The following is a 26008-nucleotide window of genomic DNA, read 5'->3' on the forward strand; positions in this document are numbered from 1 at the left end:
CCTCTGGGCGCAGATTTATTCTTTTTTATACACCAGTTTCACAATTCTTGATTCCCTCTGCTATTAACCAAAGTAGTAGAATAATTTAGACACTTCCTGCTACAGTACTATAGTCAGACAAGACGCTGCAGTGCCCGGAGTAAGTGCAGAAAACCCTCACTGACCAGGGAAGAGCAGGCAGACTAACACAGTCATGGACCACACTGGACAACAATCTCAGGTCCCAGGACTTGTGAGGCATGCTAATATTTATGCCACTTTGCAAACCCTAAATGACACTTTGATTTTTTTTTTTTACTTTTTTAAATGAATAACAGCATTCTCTTTTGTCACATGCATGTGACTGGATTCAGCAATTAATGCTAAAAAACAAAGCTGTCATGGTCCAACACATCAGAGAGCATGAACTTTTTTTTAGTCATATGTAGCACAGGTTCAGCATTTAATATAATAAGTGTTCATGCGTTTATGAAGTCATACAATAAAATATATTACAAATAACATATAAACAAATATAATATGACTTGTCAAGGCATATATTAATATGTGAATACAAATGAACTTCTCATTGTGCATAAAACCCCCACAAATCTTACCAGAGCTACTGAAATCATAATAAAGCAAAGAAAAAACAAAATCTATAAACAAACTGCACAGTAATAATACATGGCAAATCAATTTAACTAAACAGTGAAAAGAGTAAAGAAACATGTGACAAGTCCCATTGTCTCTACGAAACAAATAACTTACAATTAATCCAAATACCTTCAACATTACAAATATATACACATATACAAAAATATTTAAAATCTCCATAAAAACTTAAATCATTTAAATAATTAAATACTACCAAGTAAAGGTGAAAATTTGAGGCACTTGGATTTTACTTTTACCTCTCTGCTCCACAACCGAACACCCAGTTAGTTAGCCCTTGATCTCTTCCTACACCTGACCTTTTCTAGACCATTTTATACAGGAGGGTGAATTAGCCTCTTAAAGAGACAGAACCCATCTTATTCACAAACCACGTTTGCTATTTGGGCTACCCGTCCATCCATCCATCCTACACATAACAGACCAACATTATAAGAATAAATCCAAATTTAATCCTTTGAGTTTATGAAAGATGTTCTTTAGTGCTAGGGTGTTGTACCGTGTTAACCATTATGGATGTGGTGAGAAGTCAAGCAAAATGACACCTTTTATTGGCTAACTAGAAAGATTACGATATGCAAGGTTTTGAGGCCTGAAGAAGGGCCCTTCAAAAGCTTGCATATTGTAATCTGTTCAGTTAGCCAATAAAAGGTGTCATTTTGCTTGACTTCTCACTACAAGGACATTCTTTTTAACTTTTGCCTTGGGTCAATATTGCTGGAAGAGGAAACCCATTAGTTTATCAGCATACTGATAAAAAACAATATTAAATTAAAGAGTGATAAAAATGCAGGTATAACAGACAATAACTTTGTATAATGTTAACGTTTACACAACCCCCCCCCCCCCTGCCCACCCCCCCAAACCCGGGTGGAATACACTGTCTAGTCTTGTTTTCATCTCTTTCAAGACTTCATATTTTTTCTTATTATTAGACTGGTACCTTTATTCAAGGTGACTTAACAGCATTTAAGACGCAATCAGTTCCATTTGTTTTGTTTTTCCAGTTAGAGCACAGGCAGATGAAGTGACTTGTTTGTGGTCACACAGTGATGTCTGTAGTGGGACTTGAATCCACATCCTCAGGGACTGAAGTCCAAAGTCTTAACCACTGTCTGCTTTTACTTCTAGAATGAGTTGGATCTAACTGAAGCACAGCAATATAAATTAGAGCAACTAGTAGTATTATTCAGAGGCAAGGACTACAGTTTTACAATTATAGTAAAGTGTTTTATTACCACAAACAGCTGTCCATGCATTTCTCCCTATATGACTGACCACACAAATACTTTACAATTGCAAAAAAATGTCAAGACACTGCTTGAAAGATCTGAGCCCACTTTGCTGAGATGTCTTCTGAAACAGAAGAAGAGATACTTGTGAGGATACCAGAGTGTTTTTCTTGGAGAAAAACGAGAAGCATGAGACAAAAGAAAATGTCTCCATTTTATTTTGTTCTGATCTCATTGTTGTCAAGGGGAAACCAATAAGATAGGATATCTCCATTTTAATTTTTCATTCCCATAGGTTGTTTCATTTCAAAGTACTGTAGATACCTTTAAGAACAATTGGTACAGGACATTTTATATCTTTTTCCTGCCTTTCATTGCATAGATGTGACTGGGAAAAGCTCAGATGTTTCTACGAGGCTCAGGTCCTCATAAGGGGCTCCATTGCTAAATGGGAATGTTCAGGTTTTGCAGGTGTAAACCTTAAACACTGCAGGGTCAACAACTCAAGCAGAAATAGGCCTGAAGCACCTGACGCAAAGACAGTTTCACATACAACAATACTGTAAGCAATCACATTGAGCATGTGATGAAAAACTGGAAAAGTAATTGTTAAAGAAGACAACATTAAGGACTAACACAACATCTGATGGTGCTGCGCCCCACCTACCCTTAATGGATAAATTCCATTGGATAATATTGTAAAACAAGTTTACACAATTAACAGATCTCTCCAAATAAAAAGCTACAGTACATCCAAAGGGCATGACAAATCTACCTAACCGCCATAACTGACACTTGTTAATTAGAATCAAATGGCTAATTACCCAGACATGATGAAGCAATCTTATGCTCCTGGAGATAAAAGTCCTTGAATTAATTGAGCTTAATCAGGCCCCCATTCTGAACTCTGTTGTAGATTCTTGTTAACTTTTCAAACACATTCCTTAGCCATTAAAAGAATACAGTTATCTTATTAATATAAGTGAACATAGTCTGGAGTGACTATGAATTCTATGACTTGTTTCCTCTGTGGGTGGCACACGGATTAGCACTCCTGCCACACCTCTCCAGGCTCATCTCCCAGCATGGGCATTATCTGTGTGGAGTCGATGTGCTTTCTCTCTGGTTTTCTTCCAAATCCCCAAGAAGTATGTTTGTTATGAACATGTTCTGAATGTGTGTGTGTGTGTGTGTGTGTGTACATGAATTGCCCCAAGATGTACTGCAGTCCCACCCAATGTTGGTTGCTCACCTATGCTGCTGACTAAATAGACTCTGACACGCATTGACCACAAAAGGATTAAGAGAGCTCACAAAATGTATAATATAACAATATTTGACACATACGCCTGTTACAGTGCAGTGATGTTAAATATCCTAGAGGCCAGAGGAGGCCATCTTTAGCTCTTTCTCTTAGGTCACCTGTGAGTCCCATCTACACTGAGTGAGAAATGAAAAAAGGAGTGGGAGTGACAATAATAATAATAATGTTAGTCAAAACTGTATGAAACAAAGAGCTTTCTGAAAGTTTTCATAGCATCTCTAAATTTGCTTTCTATAGCTTTTCTACATTCATATAAAAAAGGAAACCATTACTTGATCCAGTCACTTTAAGCAACAGAAAATTTGTCACCCCTGTCAGCAGCCATTGTTTCTGGCTTTCTTGTGTTATGTGTTGTAAAATCCAGGAATGTACAAATATTTATCTATTGAATTTAAGGTTCCTTTTACAACAAGGAAATGTTTAAATACAAGTTAAATATTCAGTGAGCATCATGAAGAAGGGAAGGTAAATACATTTATATGTCTCTCCTGTCTCTAAGTAGCAATACGGATGTTAAATGTTTTCAGGAGTTAGGACACCTGCCAGCAGGACCTGGAACTGAGGACGGGTGTCACTATGTGTTTGCAAAAGGTCTGATAAGACTCTCTGCAAACAAGTTATACATTGTGCACTGCTGCTATTTCTGTCAACTTCAAACTTACCCGCTAAACTGTAAGCCTCTGTTTGACTGAGCTCATACGGATTCTGCAAAAATATACACTGGTGGCACGGATTAGGAGGATTTTATCCATCAATATTCTTATGCATTTATCTAGCTTACTGTCACAGGGAGAAGAAGTCTATCATGGCAGTAATGTGGATTAGAGGGTAAGAAATCAAGATCATGCCACCAGTCCAGTGTGGGGCCTGCTGACACTGGGCCAGTTTAGAGTAGACAGTTAACATGCCTATCTTTGGGATGTTGGAGGAAAACCATGATACTTGGTTTATATATATATATATATATATATATATATATATATATAAAACACCTAAATGTTCTGGACTCTGCAACTGGTAATGGTACCTGACTCCATGAATAGAAATGATCTATATCAGCATTATTGGAATTCAGAATTTTATTATTTTTAAACTGCAGCTCAATGTCTTTCCAGTAAGGCCAGCTCCACCATTAAGGCAATTTAGGCATTCGCCTATAAGGGTGAGAAAACCCAGCTGCATGGGTTAGCTACCGAAGAGTCGGTTGGCACACTAATAAGCTTGGCCTAGGGTGCAAAATAACCTAGCAGTGGCACTGCTTTCCAAGCCAAGTGAATATCTACACCCATTGCACACTGGTAGTTTAATCTCCAGCCTTGGCTTATCACTGATTACTCTCTAACCTGGGCTAAATTTTCATCACTTGTTGTTGGATTTTCCTTCATGGTATTGTGAGTGTGGGTAGTTTTAGAATTTATAAACGATTAGGGTGCAGAGTTGCTGATGGACCTGACCAGTCATTGACATTGGCAATATGTTGTGGTGCATGATAGATAGATAGATAGATAGATAGAGGGGCAACACCTCGCCCTTCATGGTGAAAAGAAATGGTGAGATGGGTCCTCGGTTCAATGTACAAGTAAGACACATATATAAAGACCAAGGCCTTTTTGTGCAAGCTAACTCAAGGAAGCCCCCCCGAGCTGTTAAGTTGTTGATCACTGTAGGAAAATTAGAGTCGATTAGCCATTGTCATTAATATTGTGAGACTGGGAGGGTCGATCATACCTTGCCAGTTTAGTTGCTTTGTTCTGATTTATCGTTGCCTATCATATTAAGTGACTCTCTGGTTGACCATCGAGGACAGACAGGCCATTATTGTATCGCTCAAAATAAGAGTTCAGAGTAACACTAAAGAGCTTACCGTAGATCATCTATTAGTCACTTATTGCCTTTGCTAAGGTCTTGTCATATACTAACCAGTGACTAATAGATGCACTGTAGATATTCTTTGTGTCATTTGTGCTTTGTAAATCTTACTAAGACCTGACGAAGCATTTGCTAACATATTGTAAAACAGCAGTAAGAGTCTAAAAAATGCACTATGATAGCCCATATTTGAGTGTTGTCAAATATCATTGGTGCTTTGTAAGTCTTAGTAAGGATATGGTAGTGGCTGATTTCTGTTTAGGTGGATTTTGCTGTAGAGAAAACACAATACTGTGCACAAAGTTGTGTTTTGGTGTGTCTTTGTGTGGAAAATATGCAGCAAAAACTCCTCATTGTGTTGTTATTATGGCCATGGTGTGAGAAAGAGAGGGAGAGGAAGGGGTAAAGTGACCAAATTTATAAATTCTCTGCCCATATCCTTACACTAATAGGGCATTTGTGGTACAGAAGGACCTCTGATTCAAAACCAATCCCAAGCAGCCAACTTTAGACCCACAGAAGTCTGGTACAACTCACCCCCCAGTTGCTTTGTTTGTGGCTTTGTGGATGGCTTCAGGCTCTCGGTCCAAACACTGACTGACTTGCCAAGCTGCTCTGATGCTCTGTTCTCCACACTGCCTTTTCACACCGGCACCCAAGACCATTTGTTGAACTGAAGCTTGCCAGCTACTCTAGCTGTATGGTTTTCCTGTGGGGGGTGCCAATCTGGTTTTGAGTCAGACCCCCCCCCCCCAAACCGAACCCTGCAATAAAATTCACATTCTGTGTCAGTTCTAAAGACTCAGGGGGGTTTGTTTAATTAGACATGAAAGCATTGCTGTTCTCATCAATGAAATCCTGAAACACTAATATTACATTTACTTTGTCTGAGTTACAAATAAAGATATAAAAGCTTCTTTGTAATTTTCACTTGTATCCCATTGTTATGTTAATTTAATGTTACTAAATGGTCTTGGACACTGTCATCAACCCAAACTGTTTCAAGTTTGTCAGCAGTCCAGAGCACTTGTAACCACGTTTCTTACATAAAACCAAGCATTATGGGAAAACAAAACCAATGGGAACAATTAAATCTAGTGTTTTTAACAAAAGGCTTGCAGAATAATAAAACATCAACTGGAGTCTTGCCAAGTGTATGACGGCAAGGGTTGAATCAGCCTGAGACTTTAAGGTCATCCCACCTTCTTTGAGCTCATTCTCGTTTTTACAGTTTGTAAATATGAAAAGGCACTAAGCTTGCAACAATAATCCAATTGCATTTCCAGGAACATTAAAAAAGAGTTGCATTAATTCACTAGAAGTGGGGAAAGACATGACAACCTTGTACTTTACATTCCAAAACCTGGCCACCAGGGCATGCTGTCAGTGGAGCAAAATATACAGTAGGTATAAATATAAATATTGAAAATTAGCTATGAAAAGAGTGTTGTCTATAAATGTGAACTCTGAATGCTATAGATTAAAATAAAATTCAGAGAAATGTATTCTGCATGTGGATTAAGTGTCTTTTCTTTTGTGAGGATTGGTACAGAATTAATATCATAAGCATAATTATTGACTGTGGGGTGGCATGGTGATGCTATGAAGAGTACTGCTGCCTTGTAACTCTGCTTCAATCATTTTGTGATTTGTCATACAGGTCCTGAAATAAGGAAGCATTCTCATACCTTAGGGCAGGGGTGGCAAACTCCAGTCCTGGAGGGCCGCAGTGGCTGCAGGTTTTCATTCTAACCATCTTCTTCATTAGTTTTTGCTGCTAATTAACTTCTTTTGCCTTACTTTTAATTAACTTGATTCAGGCCCCTTAGTTGTTTCTTTTTCTTTAATTAGCTGCCAAACGATAATGAGACACAAAACAAGGTGCCATGCCCATCACACAATATCTGAAAATAAAGAAAGGTGAAGGTCTCAGTATGGTTGATCTCTCAGGTCCCCAAAACATTTTGACAATGTTCTTAGAAAGAACAGAAAATCAGCAGTTATGGAAATGTCTGCTGTGTAAGAATGAGAGCAGCAACAAGCCATGGAATTAAATAACGAGTTTAATTAACAGCAAGAATTGGCTTCTCATTAAGAAACTGGTTGGAGTGAAATTAGTTAGAGTTTGAAGCCCCAATTTTGCTGGTCAACTGTTGATTTGTTTCACATTTGATTTCTGTTTGGCTGTCATTTAATGAAAAAAAGAATTAATTTAGAGCACTGAATCCTTAAAAACCGGGCTATTAAAATGAAGGGAAAAAGAAGTTAATTAGCAGTGAAAACTGGTCACCGATTAGGAAAAGGGTTAGAATGAAAACCTGCAGCCACAGCGGCCCTCCAGGACTGGAGTTTGCCACTCCTGCCTTAAGGGGAAGATGGTATTGTGATGATGACAAGTTTGACTATCCTTACAATAAACATAGTGGTTAAATGTAGAAAAGTCTACTCTTTGTATGTGTGTGTTTGTCCAGTGCCTTTGAGCAGTCCGATTGGTCAGATTAACTTTGTTCTGATAGGTCAGTTTTGCATTGGTTGCTCAATCAAACACAATCAGGAAAGAAAATGCTAGGCAAGAGTGGTTAAGATACCAAGGAGAGGCGTGAAATCAACACTGAGAGTCGCTTTCTAAGAAGGGAAGTATTTGCAAGAATACAAATGATGTTTTTATAGTTGTTAATAGGGGTCCACCTACCATTGGTGGTAGTCAAAAGAGCACCGAGACTTGAAATAAGACTCTGAGACATTTCATGAATGTGCATGTGTAGCGGCTTTAAAATGGTTGCTGATGATTTGAAAGAAGACAGACACACCAATATCCAGATTCTGCCGTTTATTCTGCAACAACGTCATCCAACTTAAAGACAAGCAGTAAGGGGCACAGTCAGCACACGCAGCGACAGGCGCTCTCTCGGTCTCCTGCAAAAGCGTCATCCAGCTTTTGTCAGGAGTCTGCTGTATGCTACATGTGCGTCCTATGGGTGTTTCATTAATTAAAGCCCCCCCCTCGCTACAACAGGCAAACAGGAACTATTATACAAAAGATACATTGATTGGATTCACATTAAGCAAAATTCACAATTTATAAAACAGAAGCATTTCAGTATTAAAAAAAACAATTTTGAGAATGTTCACGAAAATAAAACATAAACTAACTCAGCTACACTTGGGAGAGGAAACGCCTGGCAAGAGAGGTTGAGATGCACAAGGATACCACGGAAAGTTGTAGGAGGAACACTGAGGGTACACATAAGGCAGAAAAATATCAAATATTTTAAAATTTATTCGATTGCCTGTCATCGTCAGGTAATGTAGCTAGCATATAATAAATTTTAAAATGAAGATACCCAATTATATTTGTTACAGTCTCGGGGGATTTCCACCATGGATCAAAGAAAAGATTACCAGGAAGACAGTCTCAACAGATCAGGTTCCCCTGGTAGGATGTAAGATGTAGGTGAGGACAGATCTCACAGGAATAGAGTTTCAGGCAGGATGCCCAGCTTGTTAAATGCATTACATCGTCTTGTTTTCTCATTTCTAGCTTGGCTCATAGGGACACAGATTCTGTCCTGGAAGCACTGGGTGCAAGATAGAAACTAACAATGGCCAGTAGAAATTAATTCCTATGAACTCAATTTTAAATCTTTACTCAAATGATTATGTGACTGCTAAAGACAGCTGGTTGCACGGAACACATTTCAATGTGGCATAACAGAGGGGTTTATAGAAACAGAATCAGACAGTTTTATACATGTACACTTATGTTCTCACACCTGCTTAATCCAAATCAGGGTCATGGGGGGGCTGCCAAAGGGTGCAAGATTGAAGGCAAACCTGGGCAGAGAGCCAGCCCATCACAAGACACACACACACACACACACACACACACACACACACACACACACACACACACACACACACAGGTCAAGTTAGAGATATGTCAAATAACCCAAGCTGACACAGGGACAACTTGCGGACTCCATACAGATGAAGACCACTCTTGGATTTGAACCTAGGATGTCAGACATGTGAGGCTGCAGCGCTGACCACCGTGACCCCAGACATTCCTGTTTATTTGTTTTAATTTAAATGAACTCATTAGGTTCAATTTGAAATATCTGATGAATATAAATGTTTTTGTTTTTATTGATTAATTGATTGGCTGTATTATATATCCTGTGAGTTTGTACCCTTGTTTTTATGCTTCTGCATCTGAATTTCTTCTTGGGATTAGTAAAGTTTATCAAATCTATCTAAATTTATCTAATCTAATAGAATATCACCTTCACTTTTAAATTACTTGTTTTTTTCTTTATCATTGGAAAATCCTAATACATGCAATAAAATATTATATTGTATTTGCACTTTATGCTACATCCTGTTGTAAACAACAGGGGGAGCCACAGAGCCCCCAAACCACAAACACAGTAAAGTCCAACACACTTGTTGATTAAATAAAACATACTGCGGTTTTTAAACCAAGCACCTTTCCAAAACTCACCCTTCTAAAAACCTGTCGTAATATATACACAAAATCAAACAAGTTATTCCTCCTTTCTTCCTCCCGTTGAGTGTTGCCCGCTGACTCTGACTCTACCATGTCAGGTGGCAGGCTTCTTTTCAAGCTGGAGCTGGGAATGCTTCCAGTGCCACACCCTGTCTTCCTGGAAGTATATCCAGGCCAAACAGAAAGTAGGGAGCAACGCCGTCCCCAACAGAGTTCTCTACCAGCACCTAGTGACCCCAACAGCATTGCACTTCTGGGCTCCAACACCCATGCACCCCCTGTGGGTATCCTGACTGAGCTGCCACACAAGGAACACTGCCACCTGCCTTATAGTGGACAGAATTGCTTCCAACTCCCGGCTTCCGTTGGTCAAAGCCACACATTCATCCAGCCGGGCACAAAGTTATTTCCTCGTCCAGCCATCTAACCCATCTGTCCTTCTGTTCTGGGTTCCCATTTCGGTAAAGAAATTGTCCTCCTTCCTGGCCGGGTTGTCTATTCTCCTCCTATACTGTGTATGAACATGTGCTACAGAAATAAATGCTTTTGTTTCACAATAAAATGTAAAAATGTGTAAGGGGTGGGGGGGGTTATTTTTAATTGGATCATACAGGGTAATGGACCCCAGTGCCCATCTTGAGCTGAGGCTAGTCATGTTAGTTTAATGTTATTGACATTGTCATTATGGTGAGGTGGGAATGGCCACTGTGTTTTCTGCATCGTCTTCCCTTGATATTTTTGACTCAAAAGCCATGTCAAGGAGTGGGGTCTCATCTATTCAGGATTGTTGGCTTGCAGATATTGCTGCTTTACATTTTTATTTGTCTTCTTCTAACTTTATGTCTTTAGTAGGAAGGCAATTGTAAATGTTAATTTTGAAAAAGCCATAGAAAATTATACCGGGGAGGTGATTAATTTGAACTGGAGTGACAGGGATAGGAACAAGATGAAAATGATAATACACAATATTTGCTTTTAGTCCAATGTAAAAGTTTCTCTTTCCTTTATTCAAAAATAAAAAGAAAGTTCTTGTTGATATGAAGGTCATTGAGCCTTGGTACCTTATACACTTTTAATGTGGGGTTAATACGAGTGTCCTCTTAGAAACAGATGTGAGCACCAGATGTTTGCTGCTGGTATCATGATGGGTAACAGAATTTCTGTGCTTGGATGCTGTCCACTTTCTACCAGCCTGTCTTCTTTCTTTTTTGGAAAGACGGCACAAAATATTTCTCATTAAAACATGTGATGTTCAGCTAAACAGCTTGAATCAGGAAAGCCAAGCCCTGCATGTTAGGCTATCTCCAGGCACCACAGATATTGTGAGGTGTGTTTCTAACCTTGTAGTTGTTTGTCTCCATAACTGGTGTATTCGCAGAAAATCTAACCCCTGTAGCTTTAAATCAGGTGTGGACTGACATCTTTTTAATTTTCAAGGGACTATTGGGTACATACAGTGTGAGTGGGTGCAATTCTTTGGATAAGGATAACCAACTGTGAGTAGGCCACTGGACGTTAATGGGGGTCCTTGTTCAATGTTCTATTGTAGAAAAGACATTCATTTGATGAGGGGCATTGAGCAAAGTTGGACGGATTTTGATGAATGCCTTTGTCTTTTGTAAAATGCACCAGATATCAGTCTAGTGAGTGCCGTTCGTAGGTCATACTTGTAGTAAGGTGTGCAGTGATTATGGGCTCTGATCAAACTTCAGCACTTCCATCATTGCTAGTTTGTACTAAACCTTAGACTTTGGGCTACCTTTTGAGAATTGCGGTGGAGTAACGGAGGAAACCTGAATGAAAGGATCTTGAAATGACGGTGAGTGATGCTAGATTTGGAACTGGAAATGGAACCAGTATAACTGGGATAAAATGGCGCAGAATGAGGGCAGTGCACAAGTTGCTGTCTCCCTACTTTGTGTGTTTTCATTGATTTTTACTGCTGTTCTGTGCAGCATTATTGTGTACAACTGCACAGCGTTGCTGAACATTATGAATAATGTTTCAGTAAACCTCAATATTTGGGATTACCTATGTGCGGACTGAACATGTTGTCTTATTGTCTGTATTTTCATCTGCCCACACAAATGTGACACCAGAATTTCACTACACTCTCTCAATGTAGGTCACAATAAAGTTAACAGATCTCTGGTGGTGGGATGCAAAAAGTGCATTCTTATTAGTGGAAACCTATTAGAACTTACAAATGGCAAATGAAAATTAGAGAATAACATTGTTAACTTTGCAAATGTCAATGGATCAATGGAGATTTTTTAAATTCCTACCAGTCTTAGCGGTGTATTAAGAATAATCAATATGAATGCATCCATTATAAAAAAACATTGCTTGGTCCGTTTAAAACAAAAAGCAAATACTCTTAATGAATTTTTTCTGAAGCTTTCACTGGGAAAGAGGCTATTCATATTTCATTTCCTAAAGAGAAATATTTCGTGAATTTAAATGTTTTGGCAATTACGTACAGTAAAAGAAGTTCTCAAAAAATTCTTACTTACTTCGTTCATTGAAGTGACCCTGACATTCCGATCCTTCTGTCAGTCCAGGGCACGAGATGATTTGTGTTTGGATTGTAAATCATGTTATTTGTTCAAGGTTTTCTTGTACTATTTTGTTTTTTTCATTCTGGCTTATTGCCTCTTATTCTAATTCAAAGCTTTGTGTTTCATGTATTTTATCATTATTTAGTGTCATATGCAAGTATTATTTATTTCCAATGATGTGTTTGTCCTGTTGTTCATTTTCGATTTTTGTGAACAGTGTTGGGCATGGTAAAGGTGCTATATACCATGTATACTCGCTTATACTGTAAGTCGGGTCTTGAAATCCGAAAAATCGATCATAAAATCAGACCCCGACTTGTACACCCATTCAGAAATGTGACAATCAATTTTTTTTTTTTTTTTTACATCTTCTTGCTTCCTCCAATCTCACATCAGTTTCTCAGACGCATTGAATTTTGTTGCAGCAGCGCAGTTACCATTTTTTTATTTGCCACTTCAATGACTTTTAATTTAAAACCAGCTTCATATTTTCTTCTGCTCGAATGCTCCATTGTAAATAAGGGATGCTTTTATGATAAAGGTGTATGAGGGTGTGAGACACAAAAAACACAAATCAGTGCAAACGTCGCTTCGGAACAGTTTGAGTATTACTGTGTGGTCACGTAGGTACAATACATACAAAAAAATGGTAGTGTGCTCCGTGGTTAGGTGGGCATTAGAATATCATAATCCCTTGGACCAACAGCGTGAGTTTTCCACATTCGACTTATACAACTGACATTGTAAAATACCAGAAATTATACGGTAAAATCAAGCCCTGACTTATATGCAGGAGAACTTAAACGTGAGTATATACGGTAAATAAAATGTATTGTTGTTAATTAAAGGAAACAAATAAAGAGCCAGAGCTGGAATATATTTTGGAGATGTCAGAAATGGCTGGTTTAATTTTGTTTTAAAATAAGAACACAAAGGGCATATTATAGTGAAACATTAGCAAGTATATTTTCACACAATGAAATGTTGACAAACGGAATACGCTTACCAGATCACACAGCTGAAAGTAGCACATCATGTAATTTCAAATGTCAACTTTACAATAGTAAAACAAATACAGTATGTGAGCAAAAAATTACATGCATTGTTGCTCTTACTGGTGTGTTCTTGTCAAAATGTTTCTGAATATGTTTATGCTTGTTAAAAGGGAAGTTACAGATGACCCAGAAAGCAGATAAAAATACAAAAGGTATATCCATGTTAAAATATTGGCCATGGCAAAGAGCATTTTAGTATCTATCTATCTATCTATCTATCTATCTATCTATCTATCTATCTATCTATCTATCTATCTATCTATCTATCTATCTATCTATCTATCTATCTATCTATCTATCTATCTATCTATCTATCTATCTATCTATCTATCTATCTATCTATCTATCTATCTATCTATCTAATATTATTAAGTGATTTGCTGATTTCCACCACATGTGTTCTGTTTTAACACTTCAGCCAGCTGAGCATGGAAAAATCACTATATAAATAAAATGTATTATTATGATAATCATACTTAAGGTAATTTACTGCACTGCTTGATTTTATTTAAATTGAGCTACCTGTGTGCACAGCTTCAGAATACTGCTGTTAAGCTTTTATTAAATTACAAATGGCAGTCCTTCATGTCTAATGGCGCTAAACATGACACAATGCCATTATTCTATTCTACCATATTATCACTATTTCGACTTTGAACTGTTCCTTTGTTTAATATCGTAGGCTTGTTATGGCAAAGGGAATGAGGTATAAGGCAACAACAGCTGATAACCTTTAATCTTGTAGATTATAAAATGTTTACAACAGTGTTTGCAACCTGCTAAGTGACACATACCAAAATATATTAAGTTAAATTTAAGTTGTTCACAAGTTAACAACCTGTATTAAAATAGAAAGCTAATTATATGTCAGCATTAGAAGAGGTGTTTCTAAGGCTAGCAGGGGGTCCTTATCCTGTGGTCTGAATGCAGATCCCAATGTCTCAGTGCAGTGCAGTGCACTGTGCTGCAAAAATGGTGCCGTCCTTCAGATGAGTCATAAAAGTCCTAACTCTATTTGTCCATAAAAGATCCCTGGGCATCCGTCGTAAACAGTAGGGTGTATCTCGATGTTCTGGCTAAATTGCCCACCATGGCCTGGTCATTCTGGCCCCCTAATCATTCACTGTCTCTAATTAACATTTTCTCAACACTTCATCACCTACAGTAACAGCTAATGTGTGGTGAGTGTACTGGTGCAAAAATGGCTGCCAACTCACTGAAGTGCTTTGCATAGTGAGAAGAGCAGTACATTAATGTAAAGAATTATTATTATCATTAACATTAATAGACTTCATCAGACTGGGGCCTACTAAATGCATCGTAGGCTGTGACACCCAAAACTACACTAGCCTATTGCAGAAGAGATTATGATATCTATCTATCTATCTATCTATCTATCTATCTATCTATCTATCTATCTATCTATCTATCTATCTATCTATCTATCTATCTATCTATCTATCTATCTATCTATCTATCTATCTATCTATCTATCTATCTATCTATCTATCTATCATCAGCAAGGGATGAGCCACCAAAAGAATGAGCTGGCAATGAAATCATCATTAGTAGCAGCTGAGCCTATTAAATTGGCAGCTCTGCACAGTTGCACACGCTTCTCCAACTAGTGCGGCAAAAGGCTCGGTGCTGATGCTACCTATCTATCTCTGCAACAGATTGGCAAATAGTACCTGAAATATTGTACAAGTAGGATTATGTGCAGTAACATGTTCATTTTTATTTATTAATAAGAATGAATAAATATAAATCATTTTATTAAGCACAAATTGCTTTACAAGACACACAGGCTAGTTTAGATATACAATCAACAGTCAAGAACACAAGGAAAGTTAATTAATACAAAAATAATTCCTCCTTATTGCTGAAAAAAAGAGAAAAGCTGCAATTGTATATAGTTAATTAGAACCCAGGCTTGGATGAACATATGGTGGTGCAGGAATTTGGGTTCAATTTGTTCTCTAGTTGCTGTCTGTGTGGAGTTTGCATGTTCTCCATGTGTCTAACTCTCCTTTCATTGAGTACTCTGGTTTCCTTCCACAGCTCTAAAACTTACAGATTAGATTCATTGGCGACTCTAAACTGGTTTCATGTGGGAAAATCTGGGCGTGCGCTGTGACAAACAGCTTTGCTTATTTTTATCTTAATCTACTTCAGGGTCGTGGCAGCAGGGCCTAACCCAGGCATGTCCGACACAAGGCAGGCAACAGTCCAGGACAGGGTGCCAGTCCATCATAAAAGCAAAGAAAATTAAACATAGTTACATGTTAATTGTGTTTATTGTATTATTAGATATATATTGTTCACATATTTCAAATTTATTGTGCCCTTAATGGGTGGTTTAGAAATGAAGATGAAAAATCAGAAAGGCTAAGGCTAAATAGTGTAGTGTCTTTAACTATGCAATGCCTGATTGTTAACTCCATTAAATTAAATTATTTAAGTTTATTTATATATCATTTAGTTATTATTTATTACTATCACATATTTAAAATTCTGTTAATGATTTTGATATTTGTAAAGTCATGTATTGTTGTTATTGTTCAAGTTTAACAAAATCACGTTCGGTAACTTCACAGAGCTCAGTGAAATGCATTGAAGCCAAAAGAGAAGAAGAACAAGCTGAACTAGTTTTGAGTGGATGTTAACGGAGCAGTGGTCTTTAAAGTATCCCTGAGGGTCAGGGTAACATCATCCAACTATGCTGGGCTAATTATTGTGGCCAAAAATATGACCTGGGATGTGAGGAAGCAGTGAGATAAAAATAATAGAATTAAATATCAGAACCAAAAAATCTCTTGCAAACAGTGACATCAGGATCAGGAATTCAATCAGGCCTGGCCCCCACAGATTCCATGGATGGTACTCTCCTCTCTTAGACCGAAAAATCCAGTTTATATATTTTTCCCTGACACACTTGCTCACTACCACTACTACCAAATAAGCACAACACTAAATCACAATGACTCTTCACTTCCTGCACAGCACTCTGGGTAATTCTATGAATTTGGTAGGCTCATGTGTTATATGCAGGTCACATACAAACCATACATAAAGACATTATCTTTAAGACACAAATACACCAACACATTCAGTTTTCTTCTGAGTGTGCATTTTGCGTTTAAATGTATTTACAAGGTTTCCACTAATTTTTAGCATACCAGTAAGACAGTTCTTATTAAAGTATCATGGGGCACTGGGGAAAAAAGGTATATTTAAGCTGGAAACACAGTGAATTTTCAGGAAAATACTCACCGAATAAGGTTACTGCTGAACCCATCAAGTTTGTTACGAAAAAAGCTTTGGCAGATTTCACTGATCACCACTAACGGCTAAATAGCAGATTGGTGGGAGCAAAAATGGCGACCCTTAGGGACTGTTTGAGGACCCTTGAATTAACTGTGCATCTGTTGGCTCACTTTGCATTTCATTATGGTTAGGCTGCCAGTTAAAGAAAAAAAATGATTAAGGATTCTGAATCCTAAGAAGCAAAGTCATTTAAAATTACAGGTAAAGAATTCTGGTTAGTTAGCATCAGTAATTGGTTACTAATTAAGAAAGTGGCTGGAATGAAAACATGCAGCCACCGTGACCCTTCAGGATTTGAGTCTGATATCCCTACTTGTTTGGTAAAGGAGAATGTAGAAATTATCCTGATAGCAGCAGCAGGTGCAAGACAGGAATCAACCCAAATGTCACCGACAATGGCCAATCTACAATCGGGGCATTCTGGGTGCGCACTCAGGGGCTCACGACAGAAATGGGCCTTTTCATCATCCCCATTCCTCCCTTGCACGATGAAACAATGGATTATCAGCATGCTGATGATCAAGGTAGACTAACCCTCCTGCTCAATGAAACGATCAAATACCCATGAGTCGAAATAACCAAGAGGGAACCCCTCACCACTCAATGAAACGATGGGAGTATCCACACGCCGAAATGTCAGAGGGGATATGAGGGCGTGATGAAGCAATCGACTCTTGCACCAAAATCAAAGAGAGAAATGCCACACTACGGTAAATAACCTTTTGTCTTAATCCGGCCTTGATCACAGGGCATGGCTACACACACATTGGGTAAACTTAGAGCTGCCAATTAATTTAACAGCACGCCATTGTTCTGTGGGTGAAGTAGACTTCTTGGAGAAAAGAATCAAATGTAAGGACAACCTGTAAGCTCCATTCTGAAGAGACCCCATACAGGAATAAGACAGGGGTATACAAAGAGTGTGAGACAATCGCATTACTTGCTGCACCATCACACCACCCTCTGATAAGGGAAATTTAGGTTTATTGGTTATGAGTAGCTTTTTCCAGATCTTCTTACATTTATCTTTATTATTTTCTATGTGCATCTCTATCAAGAACTTCTAAAAACCCAGCCTTGGTTTATTATTTATAAATAAAGTAACACTTTGCTTAAATCTTTTCCCAAAGATATAGTGAGAAGTCAAGTAAAATGACACCTTTTATTGGCTAGCAAGAAAAATTACAATATGCAAGCTTTCAAGGCAACTCAGGCCACTTCTTCAAGCAAGATTTAATAACGGTGTGAATTACATCTTACATCGTGCCTGAAGAAAGGGCCTGAGTTGCCTCGAAAGCTTGCATATTGTAATCTTTCTAGTTAGCCAATAAAAGGTGTCATTTTACTTGACTTCTCACTACATTCATAATGGCTAACACGGTACAACACCCCTGCCCCAAAGATATAGAAATATATATTTTTTATAATATGCTGAAAGGGTGTAGTTCCAAACATAATCAGTACAATTCTCAGTGTTCCTTTGTAAGTAATTTCTGTGTGTCCAAAACGGCACACAACGCTACAAATGAGGTTTCACCACTGAGTCATACAGCCTGCTGAATCAACTTGTCATTTTCTCCTTTTGATTTTTACAACAGAAACAAGAAGCCTCATTGTTCTAACACCCTCCAGTTAAACCATTAACTCGCTGGCCTTGATCAAATCCCATTTTCTTTCCTGCGGTTTGACCTTCGATGATAGCGGCTTTATTTAGTCATTTAAATAAAACCAGGAAATTCCTGCTTCACATCCCTGTTGGGTCCATGACTCAGTGTGCATTGATGAGAGGCGCCTCGATTTTTAAGCAGACTTGAAACTTGAGGCTGTTCGGTGTGGCTGAATTCTTAACGTCTGACACTTTGCTGCATGCTTATGCCACTCTCAGAGAGTTTAAGTTTACTTCAAGTCTTCCCACTGAACTTTAATAACTAAGGAGCATTTATTCATATTAGACACATTAGAAACCTAAATGATTTTCTGGAGTAGTCAGAAAAAATCACTAAATGGCAAAAAAAAAAACCAAGCAGACAAAGTCATGCACAGCAACGTCAACTAAGGGAAAACAAACAAAGAGAAGGACAAGAGCTGCGCCAGAGATAAGATTAACGTTTAAAAAACTGAAAAAGGAATAACAAACTGGAAGAGGACAGTGATTCAATTAATGGGCACCTAAGCATTTTTAGAGGGTTCTTCAAACAGGCAGCAATCTACACCTCAGAGGTGTCCTGAAGCATAAGCAAAGCATGTCTAGGGGTCTAGTAACACACAGTGAATCATTTTAGCACGTGTCTGGTTTGTGTGTGTTTGAGGGTGTGAATGTATACACAATAAGTCAAGAATGCTCAATAATAATATACCTCTTAGATTCTGAACTGCTAAATGTAACAGCGTTTGAACTGTGTCCATGTAAAGCTTTATCCTTGAATGGCTGTCTTTGTTATAAGCAGAAGCAGCACAGTGGAGCAGTGCTTAGCGTTACTTCTTCACAGTTTTAGAGACTTTGGTACCCTTATTGTTGTGATATTAGTAGTAATAGTAGTAGTTGTCTTGTCATGTATACAGAATACACTGAAATTTTTACTATCATCACAACATATAGCAACATCATCCATTATTTAAACCAAGAAATAAGAATGTACAGTGGATTCATACATTTTTCAGACCCCTTCAACTTATGTACACTTTATTATATTTTAGATTTAATTTTAAATTAATATATATGCAATTTTTGCCCATCAGCCTACACTCAAAAATGTATAATCCAGGCTGCAAGAGCAGTGTTTGGGGGTGGCAAGTGGGGCGACCAACCCAGGCTCCATGCCTAAGGGGGCCCCGCTTTTGAGGTCCGCGTGTCCCATTCGAGTGGATTTGTCAAGTTATATTCTCCAGTTATATTTTGATCAAGTCTGCTTGTTATCTTGTAAAAATTTGGCTGAATACTGAAATGAGGAAATCCGGTGTATGTTAACATTATTTTTATTAAATTCACGTGAAGTTTATACAGTCCACACATACCGGTAACCACGTTTGACTTAACCGGCTCCACGTGGAGTTGGTCAGCCCAAGGCCCCACACACCCCTAAGGCCGCCTCTGCCAGGCTGTTATGGGATGAACTGAGGACCCCCAGGAGTTAACGAAGGAGAGAATTAAAACAAAACTGGACAAAGCTACACATCCCCTCTCTGGCACAACACCGAGGACTTCCAGCCAATAAATCGTTCAGGAGAAGTTTGTCAGGAAACACTATGGGGGCTCCTTTATACCAACAGCAATACTGTGTGTATATCGGAGGTTCGATCCCCACAAGGGGATCCAAAGGTGTGTACACCTGACGAGCAGTAATAAGGGCGAAACATGTGTTGTGTACTTTTTGTAATATTTGGCAGATACTGTATCACATATCTGTGAACCGCTTCTCTTAACTGAGAGGACATGGTGGATGTTTGCAGACTGGCCGACCAACCACAAGTGTTACCTGGTAGGTAATCACCTAAGTAATCAGATTGTGATTCAGAAGTAAGAATGTAATATATATATACAGTGATCCCCCACCTATTGTGGAAGTTACGTTCCAGACCCATCAGCGATAAGTGAAAATCCGTGATATAGAAAGACCATATAAATAAACATTTTTTTATAGTTTAAGCCTTAAAATACCCCTCCCACACGCTTTAAACACATGTAAACTTATTAAAACACACTTTGTAAACACATATGATATGTGGATGTCGGGCTAAGGATATGAGTAACATAATAATAATTATGTGGCATACCATCAAGTCATTCAAGCCGTAATGGCAAGCGACGTCCACGTTTCCTTCCCTGCTTAGAAGATGCAGGATGCTTGGGAGCCATCGTAGGGCTTAAAACAAAACGAAAAGTTCACAAAAAGTTTGCTCACAACAATTGGACCACAATACGCAGAGAACTGAGATGCGTCAGGGATCCACACTTGCTGTTCTTCTGAGATTACACCACGTTATCACACCAGCCAATCAGAGGCCAAGAGAATGAAAATCACGGGCCAATAACGGGCCTTGTAAGAAATCATCTGGGTACTGTAACGCGAAACTCTTTGTCTACCGTAGTGACTGCTGAAAACTGTATGATTTGTTATGAATTGGCTGCAAAGTACACTTCAGTTAGGATGTACTTATTGAATTTTTCCGCAATATAGCGGGGGTGCGATAGCTGAACCGTGATACAGCGGGGGTTCACTATATAATATATATATATATAAAATATATATAATATATATATATATAAATATATAATATATATAATATATATTGTAAGGAAAGACAGGCCATGGTTTATTACCCAGCCAGAAGGCCAATGTAATTAAGGAACAGGAGGCGACACTGTATTTGGAGCAGTGGCTTCCCCAGGCCAGGATTCCTACACAGATTCCTGCAAGGCATAATGGGAATTGTAGTCCCGTGAGCCTGATGAAATGAATGTTCTCCTCTCACTTGTCAAATTTCGTATGTTCTTATGTTCTAAAGCAGGTCCCTGCATCTCTCATGAAAAGCCATTTACTTCTGATAATTACATTTTATAGTATTTGTGTGGTAGAGTTCTTTTTTTATCCATTTATTTTTTAAATGTTTCTCAGTGTCTTTTTTTTTTAGTTTATACATAAGAATTTAGAGGTTAAGAGGCACAGATCTGAGGTAAATATTCAGACCTTCTCTGGTCGCTCAAACTGCTATTAATAAAAGTAAAAGCTAAAGCCGCATGTCATCTTTGTTCTCTATTTTTTCCCCAGATTACCTTGTTTTCCTACCTTATCAAGTGGATGATTACTTTCTCGACTCTGTGTCTTCTGGGACTCATTATTGCCTTCCACTGTAAAGATATTAAGGTAATGGTGCACATTTACCTCCTTTACTTTGTTAACCGCCTGTTATGCCCCCTGTGTTTATACTTATGATCGTGGAAATGAGACACACACTTCCGATATCTGCCTTTTTTTTAATTTAAAATGCGTTATAGTAAGATGTTTTAATAGGCAGATATAATTGCCATACAGAATACAATATATTCATCTCTGTAATTTCAGTTTGAAATCCTGCACATAATTATATCATATTAAAAAAAATAGCACAGTTTGTAATCTACAGTAGTTTCTCAATTCCATATAGCATGAAATGGGTGACCAATGCATGGTGATCACAATCCAGGTGAATATAAGGTGATTGATTTGTATTGATGAACATAAAATCATTTTTTTGAGATTTAAAATGATAGGTTTCAAGGTGTTCTTCAGAATGTCTGAGTATCTTTAAGCATCTTGAATTTATTTCTCATTTTTGAATTTGAATCAAAATCCAGTGGAAGGAGCCGGCTTTTCACTCTTAAATATTAACATTTTAAAATTCTTTTAAAAATGACAGATTTAAAAACTAAACATGGAATAGCAGAGGTGGACAGTTTTATGCCTGAGATTATTCTAACAGACACACAATACTGTGTGTTGGGAGTCGCCTGGAACTTCTTTTCCTTGCTGTGGCTCCTCCCATCTTTGTCAGTTGCTATGCAACTCTGATTATGCAGCAGTCACCTGACAGAAGGAGTAGGAGGAACAAGCAGGAGAAGCTTGGATGGTTTTGTTGGACCAGCATGGATCTTGTGCCTTTGCAAAACTCTCTATACCATTTTCACGTTTGACTGCTTTTTCATAATTTTTCCTATTTTTTCGGATTCTATTTTGCCTTGCTCTTTTCATTACTTTTTCTTTTTGCTCATCTATGTATGGTCTTATATGCTTTTTTTAGTACAATTTGAGTCACACATTGGACTTATATCATTTTTTTACCTGCTTGTCATGCCTGATCTCCTCCAGTTGGTTTAACAACTTCTGCACTTTCCCAACAGCATGGTTTGTCTGCCAGACTCGACAGGGCATCACCCTGTTAGTCATCCACATGGCACAGTTTCCTCATTTTTGAAATCCCAGCCAAGGATTGTGCTAAGAGGACAACCCTCTCTGAAGGCATGGATGGGCCACTAGTTGCAGATACTGCATTCAAACAGTTGTTAGGATAATGCCCATGTTTTCAACCCTTTCGGTTCAATTAGTTTCACTTTATACACTCCACATACTATTTTAATTGTTTATAGATATTACTAATATTCAGGCATCTTTTATTATAGCCAACATTTTGCGACTAGGCCTATTGCTGGTCACGTACTGTGGAGGTTACATGACATCATGACATGCTGTGTTATCCATCACGCTCAGCCTGTGCAAAATGGCTGCATACTGAGCACTGGATCAGCCTCATGAACCAGAATTCTAAACTTAACATTTGTTTACTGTAGATTGGCCTAAGAAAAACAAATAAGTGTTTTGCTTTTTTCTTCAGCTTTGACTGTGTACCCTGGTTTTGATGCTCAACATGGTTTCTGTCTGTGTCTTTTGATACTTCCATCTCCTTTGTTTTTATTCTTCATGATTAAAAGAAAATTACGCAGTGTACTTGCCCACCCTACCTGATGTTAAAGAGTGAGAGGCATGTGATGATGATCCACTGGTTAATCCAATATGTAGTGGATTCAGAAAGTATTCAGAGCCCTGTGTTTTTCACACAATATATTGTTTTGTAGATTTAATTTTAAATGGACAAATTTGCCATTTTACACTCAATAACCCATAATGACAAAGTGAAAGGAAGCTCACGGCTGCTTGGATTTTCCTCCAGCTACTGTGGTTTATCTTACACATTCCAAACAAGTACATATTAGTTTATTTATTGACTCTAAATTGGGATAATAGGAGTGAGTTTAAGTGTGTGGTATGCCGTCTGAACCGTCCCAAGGTGGTTCCTGCCAGTTTAGCCTTGAGCTCCATGTCATATTTTAATACATAAACCTCATTTGGAAAGCGGATATTTTAATTAACCTTCCGTGTTATTGTCACAATACTTTATCATTCTTAACCTGTAACATTGCAATTGCTCAGTACATTGTTAATTAATTTGATTTGTAAGTAGCACTGAATAAGAGCATCTGTTGATGTACACAAAGTGAACTGTGAATCTATCAATATAAGACAAAATATTTCTGGCTGAAAAAATTATATTTTAACTGGGTTTTTTTTCTTACAATATATTTCATCAGCATGAGAAAAGAAGACAATGTGTTCTGTAGAAACATACCTGCTTGTGATAGATAGATATAGATAGATAGATAAAAAGGTGCTATATAATAGATAGATAGATACTGTAGATAGATAAAAAGGTGCTATAGATAGATAAAGTGCTTTATAATAGATAGATAAAAAGTGCTTGATTGACAGATAGAAAGATAAAAAAGTGCTTGATTGACAGATAGATAGATAGATAGATAGATAGATAGATAGATAGATAGATAGATAGATAGATAGATAGATAGATAGATAGATAGATTGCAAATAATCTTTAATTTTTTCTGAAGCTTTCACTGAGAAAGAGGCTATTAATATTTCATTTCCTGAAGAGAAATATTTGATGAATTTAAATGATTTGGCAATTATGTACAGTAAATGAAGTTCTCAAAGAATTTTGACTCAACTGATTTGTTAAAAAATCAACTGAAAACTCTTTGTTCATTGAAGTGACCCTGACATTGTGACCCTTCTGTCAGTTTAGTCTGTCAGTCCAGGGCACAAGATAACTGTGCTTGGATTGTAAATCATGTTATTTGTTCAATGTTATCTTGTAGCATTTTGTTTTTTTTTTATTCTGGTTTATTGCCTCTCGTTCTAATTCAAAGGTTTGTATTTCATGTATTTATCATTATTTAGTGTTTTATGCAAGTATTTTTCATATCCAATGTTGTATATGCCCTGTTGTTCGTTTTTGATTTCTGTGAACTTCTTTGGCCATGGTAAAGGTGCTATATAAATAAAATTCTTCTCTACTGTCTATCTATGTATAATTAAGTTTTTCTAATTTTTTAAATTCTAATTAAGTTATTTGTTATAAAAATAATGCCGCTCCCAAACATATAAAAACTTCTTGCTTGGATACAGCTGCTGCTGTCAATAACATGCTTATAGGTGATGGTAAGATGGTCAGATGTACATTTTAAAGGCATTAACAGGTCCTGCCTATTTGAAGCCACCAGCATTCAGAATGACTTACCTTTACAGGACTGATTACAGAGCACCTCCTGTAAATTTTCTGATGGCAAATCCTCTTAGTCGGTACCATGAATGAATTGAGTCAGTATTTCAATGTCTGGATCTCACACATCAGCTTTAATTGTAATGCACTCACTTCTACATTTAAAGGCATTAAAATCTAAATACAGCAGTTCCAGCTTGATAACAAATGATAAATTATAACACTTGCCATCCCAAAGCCATTGCATGTCATGGTTTCTGCTTGTTCTTGCTCAGCATTGCTAAGCATTGATTCATGTAGTTATGAACTTCATCTTGGGGATCTATCTATCTATCTATCTATCTATCTATCTATCTATCTATCTATCTATCTATCTATCTATCTATCTATCTATCTATCTATCTATCTATCTATCTATCTATCTATCTATCTATGGTTGTATAAGGCAATATACATAATATGATTCCTTTAATCTAGTTTTTGTTAGGATTGAAAGTGTCACTAGAGAACAAGTCCCTGACTGGGTGGCAGTCCATTGTATAATTCACTTATTCAAACACTTATAAAATGGCATTGTTCACTTTTAAAAATTAACCCAACACACACATCTGTGAATGGGCACCATGGTGGCGGTGCAGTGGTAGAGGTAGAGTTTGCATGTTCTCTCTATGTCTGTGTGTGTTTCCTACAGGTGTTTGGGATTCCTCCTACTGTCCAAAGATGTGCAGATTAGGTGATTTGCTGATGCCAAATTGGCCCTGGTGTGTAGATGTTCGCCCTGTGATGGACTGGTGCCCTCTCTAGGGTTTATTCCTGTGTTGTGCCCTATGCATGCCTGAATAGGCTCCAGCTAATCCACCCAACCCGGGTCTGGATTGGTTAGAAAATGACAGCACACATTTTTGAGAGGAAAACACTTAAACTCTTGGACAATAAGCAAACATCATATAGCAAGGCATGATCTACTCAAAATATATTTTAACTTGGGCTTCGTGGCAGCCCTGTAATATGTACTGCTACCACCCAGGATCTATTACTCCAGGTTACAGTTCTGTGACTGGTTATTTTTTCTGTGAAATTTCATGTTATTTCCATGTGAGTTTGTTTTTTTACAAGTACCCCAGTTTTGCTCCCACATCTCCAAAGTTGTTCAGGTTAATGGATTCTAATATGCACCTCCAGTATGTGTGGGCCGGGCAATGAACTGGCACCCTGCCTTGAATCTGATTCTACTAGATTAGGCTCCTGCCGTCTGTGACAATGAACTGTATTAAATGGATCTGAGGCTTTTATGTTATAATTGTATATTTATTGTACTTTATGACTAAAGAACTTATGCAAAAGAAACATCTATATAAATACATCTCACTTCA

The 26008-nt window shown here is 37.7% G+C and overlaps 1 protein-coding gene across 1 annotated transcript in view; it reads left to right on the forward strand.

The window, feature by feature from the left end:
• kcnn4 (potassium intermediate/small conductance calcium-activated channel, subfamily N, member 4) overlaps nucleotides 1–26008 on the forward strand; it is a 167773-nt gene that overhangs the window by 17928 nt on the left and 123837 nt on the right. The window contains exon 2 of the mRNA XM_028822429.2: nucleotides 21296–21391. Coding sequence (XP_028678262.1) covers nucleotides 21296–21391 — 96 coding nt within the window. The remainder of the gene's footprint in view (nucleotides 1–21295; nucleotides 21392–26008) is intronic.

The sequence above is a fragment of the Erpetoichthys calabaricus genome, chromosome 17 (genome assembly GCF_900747795.2).
Source record: "Erpetoichthys calabaricus chromosome 17, fErpCal1.3, whole genome shotgun sequence".
NCBI classification, from domain to species: domain Eukaryota; kingdom Metazoa; phylum Chordata; class Cladistia; order Polypteriformes; family Polypteridae; genus Erpetoichthys; species Erpetoichthys calabaricus.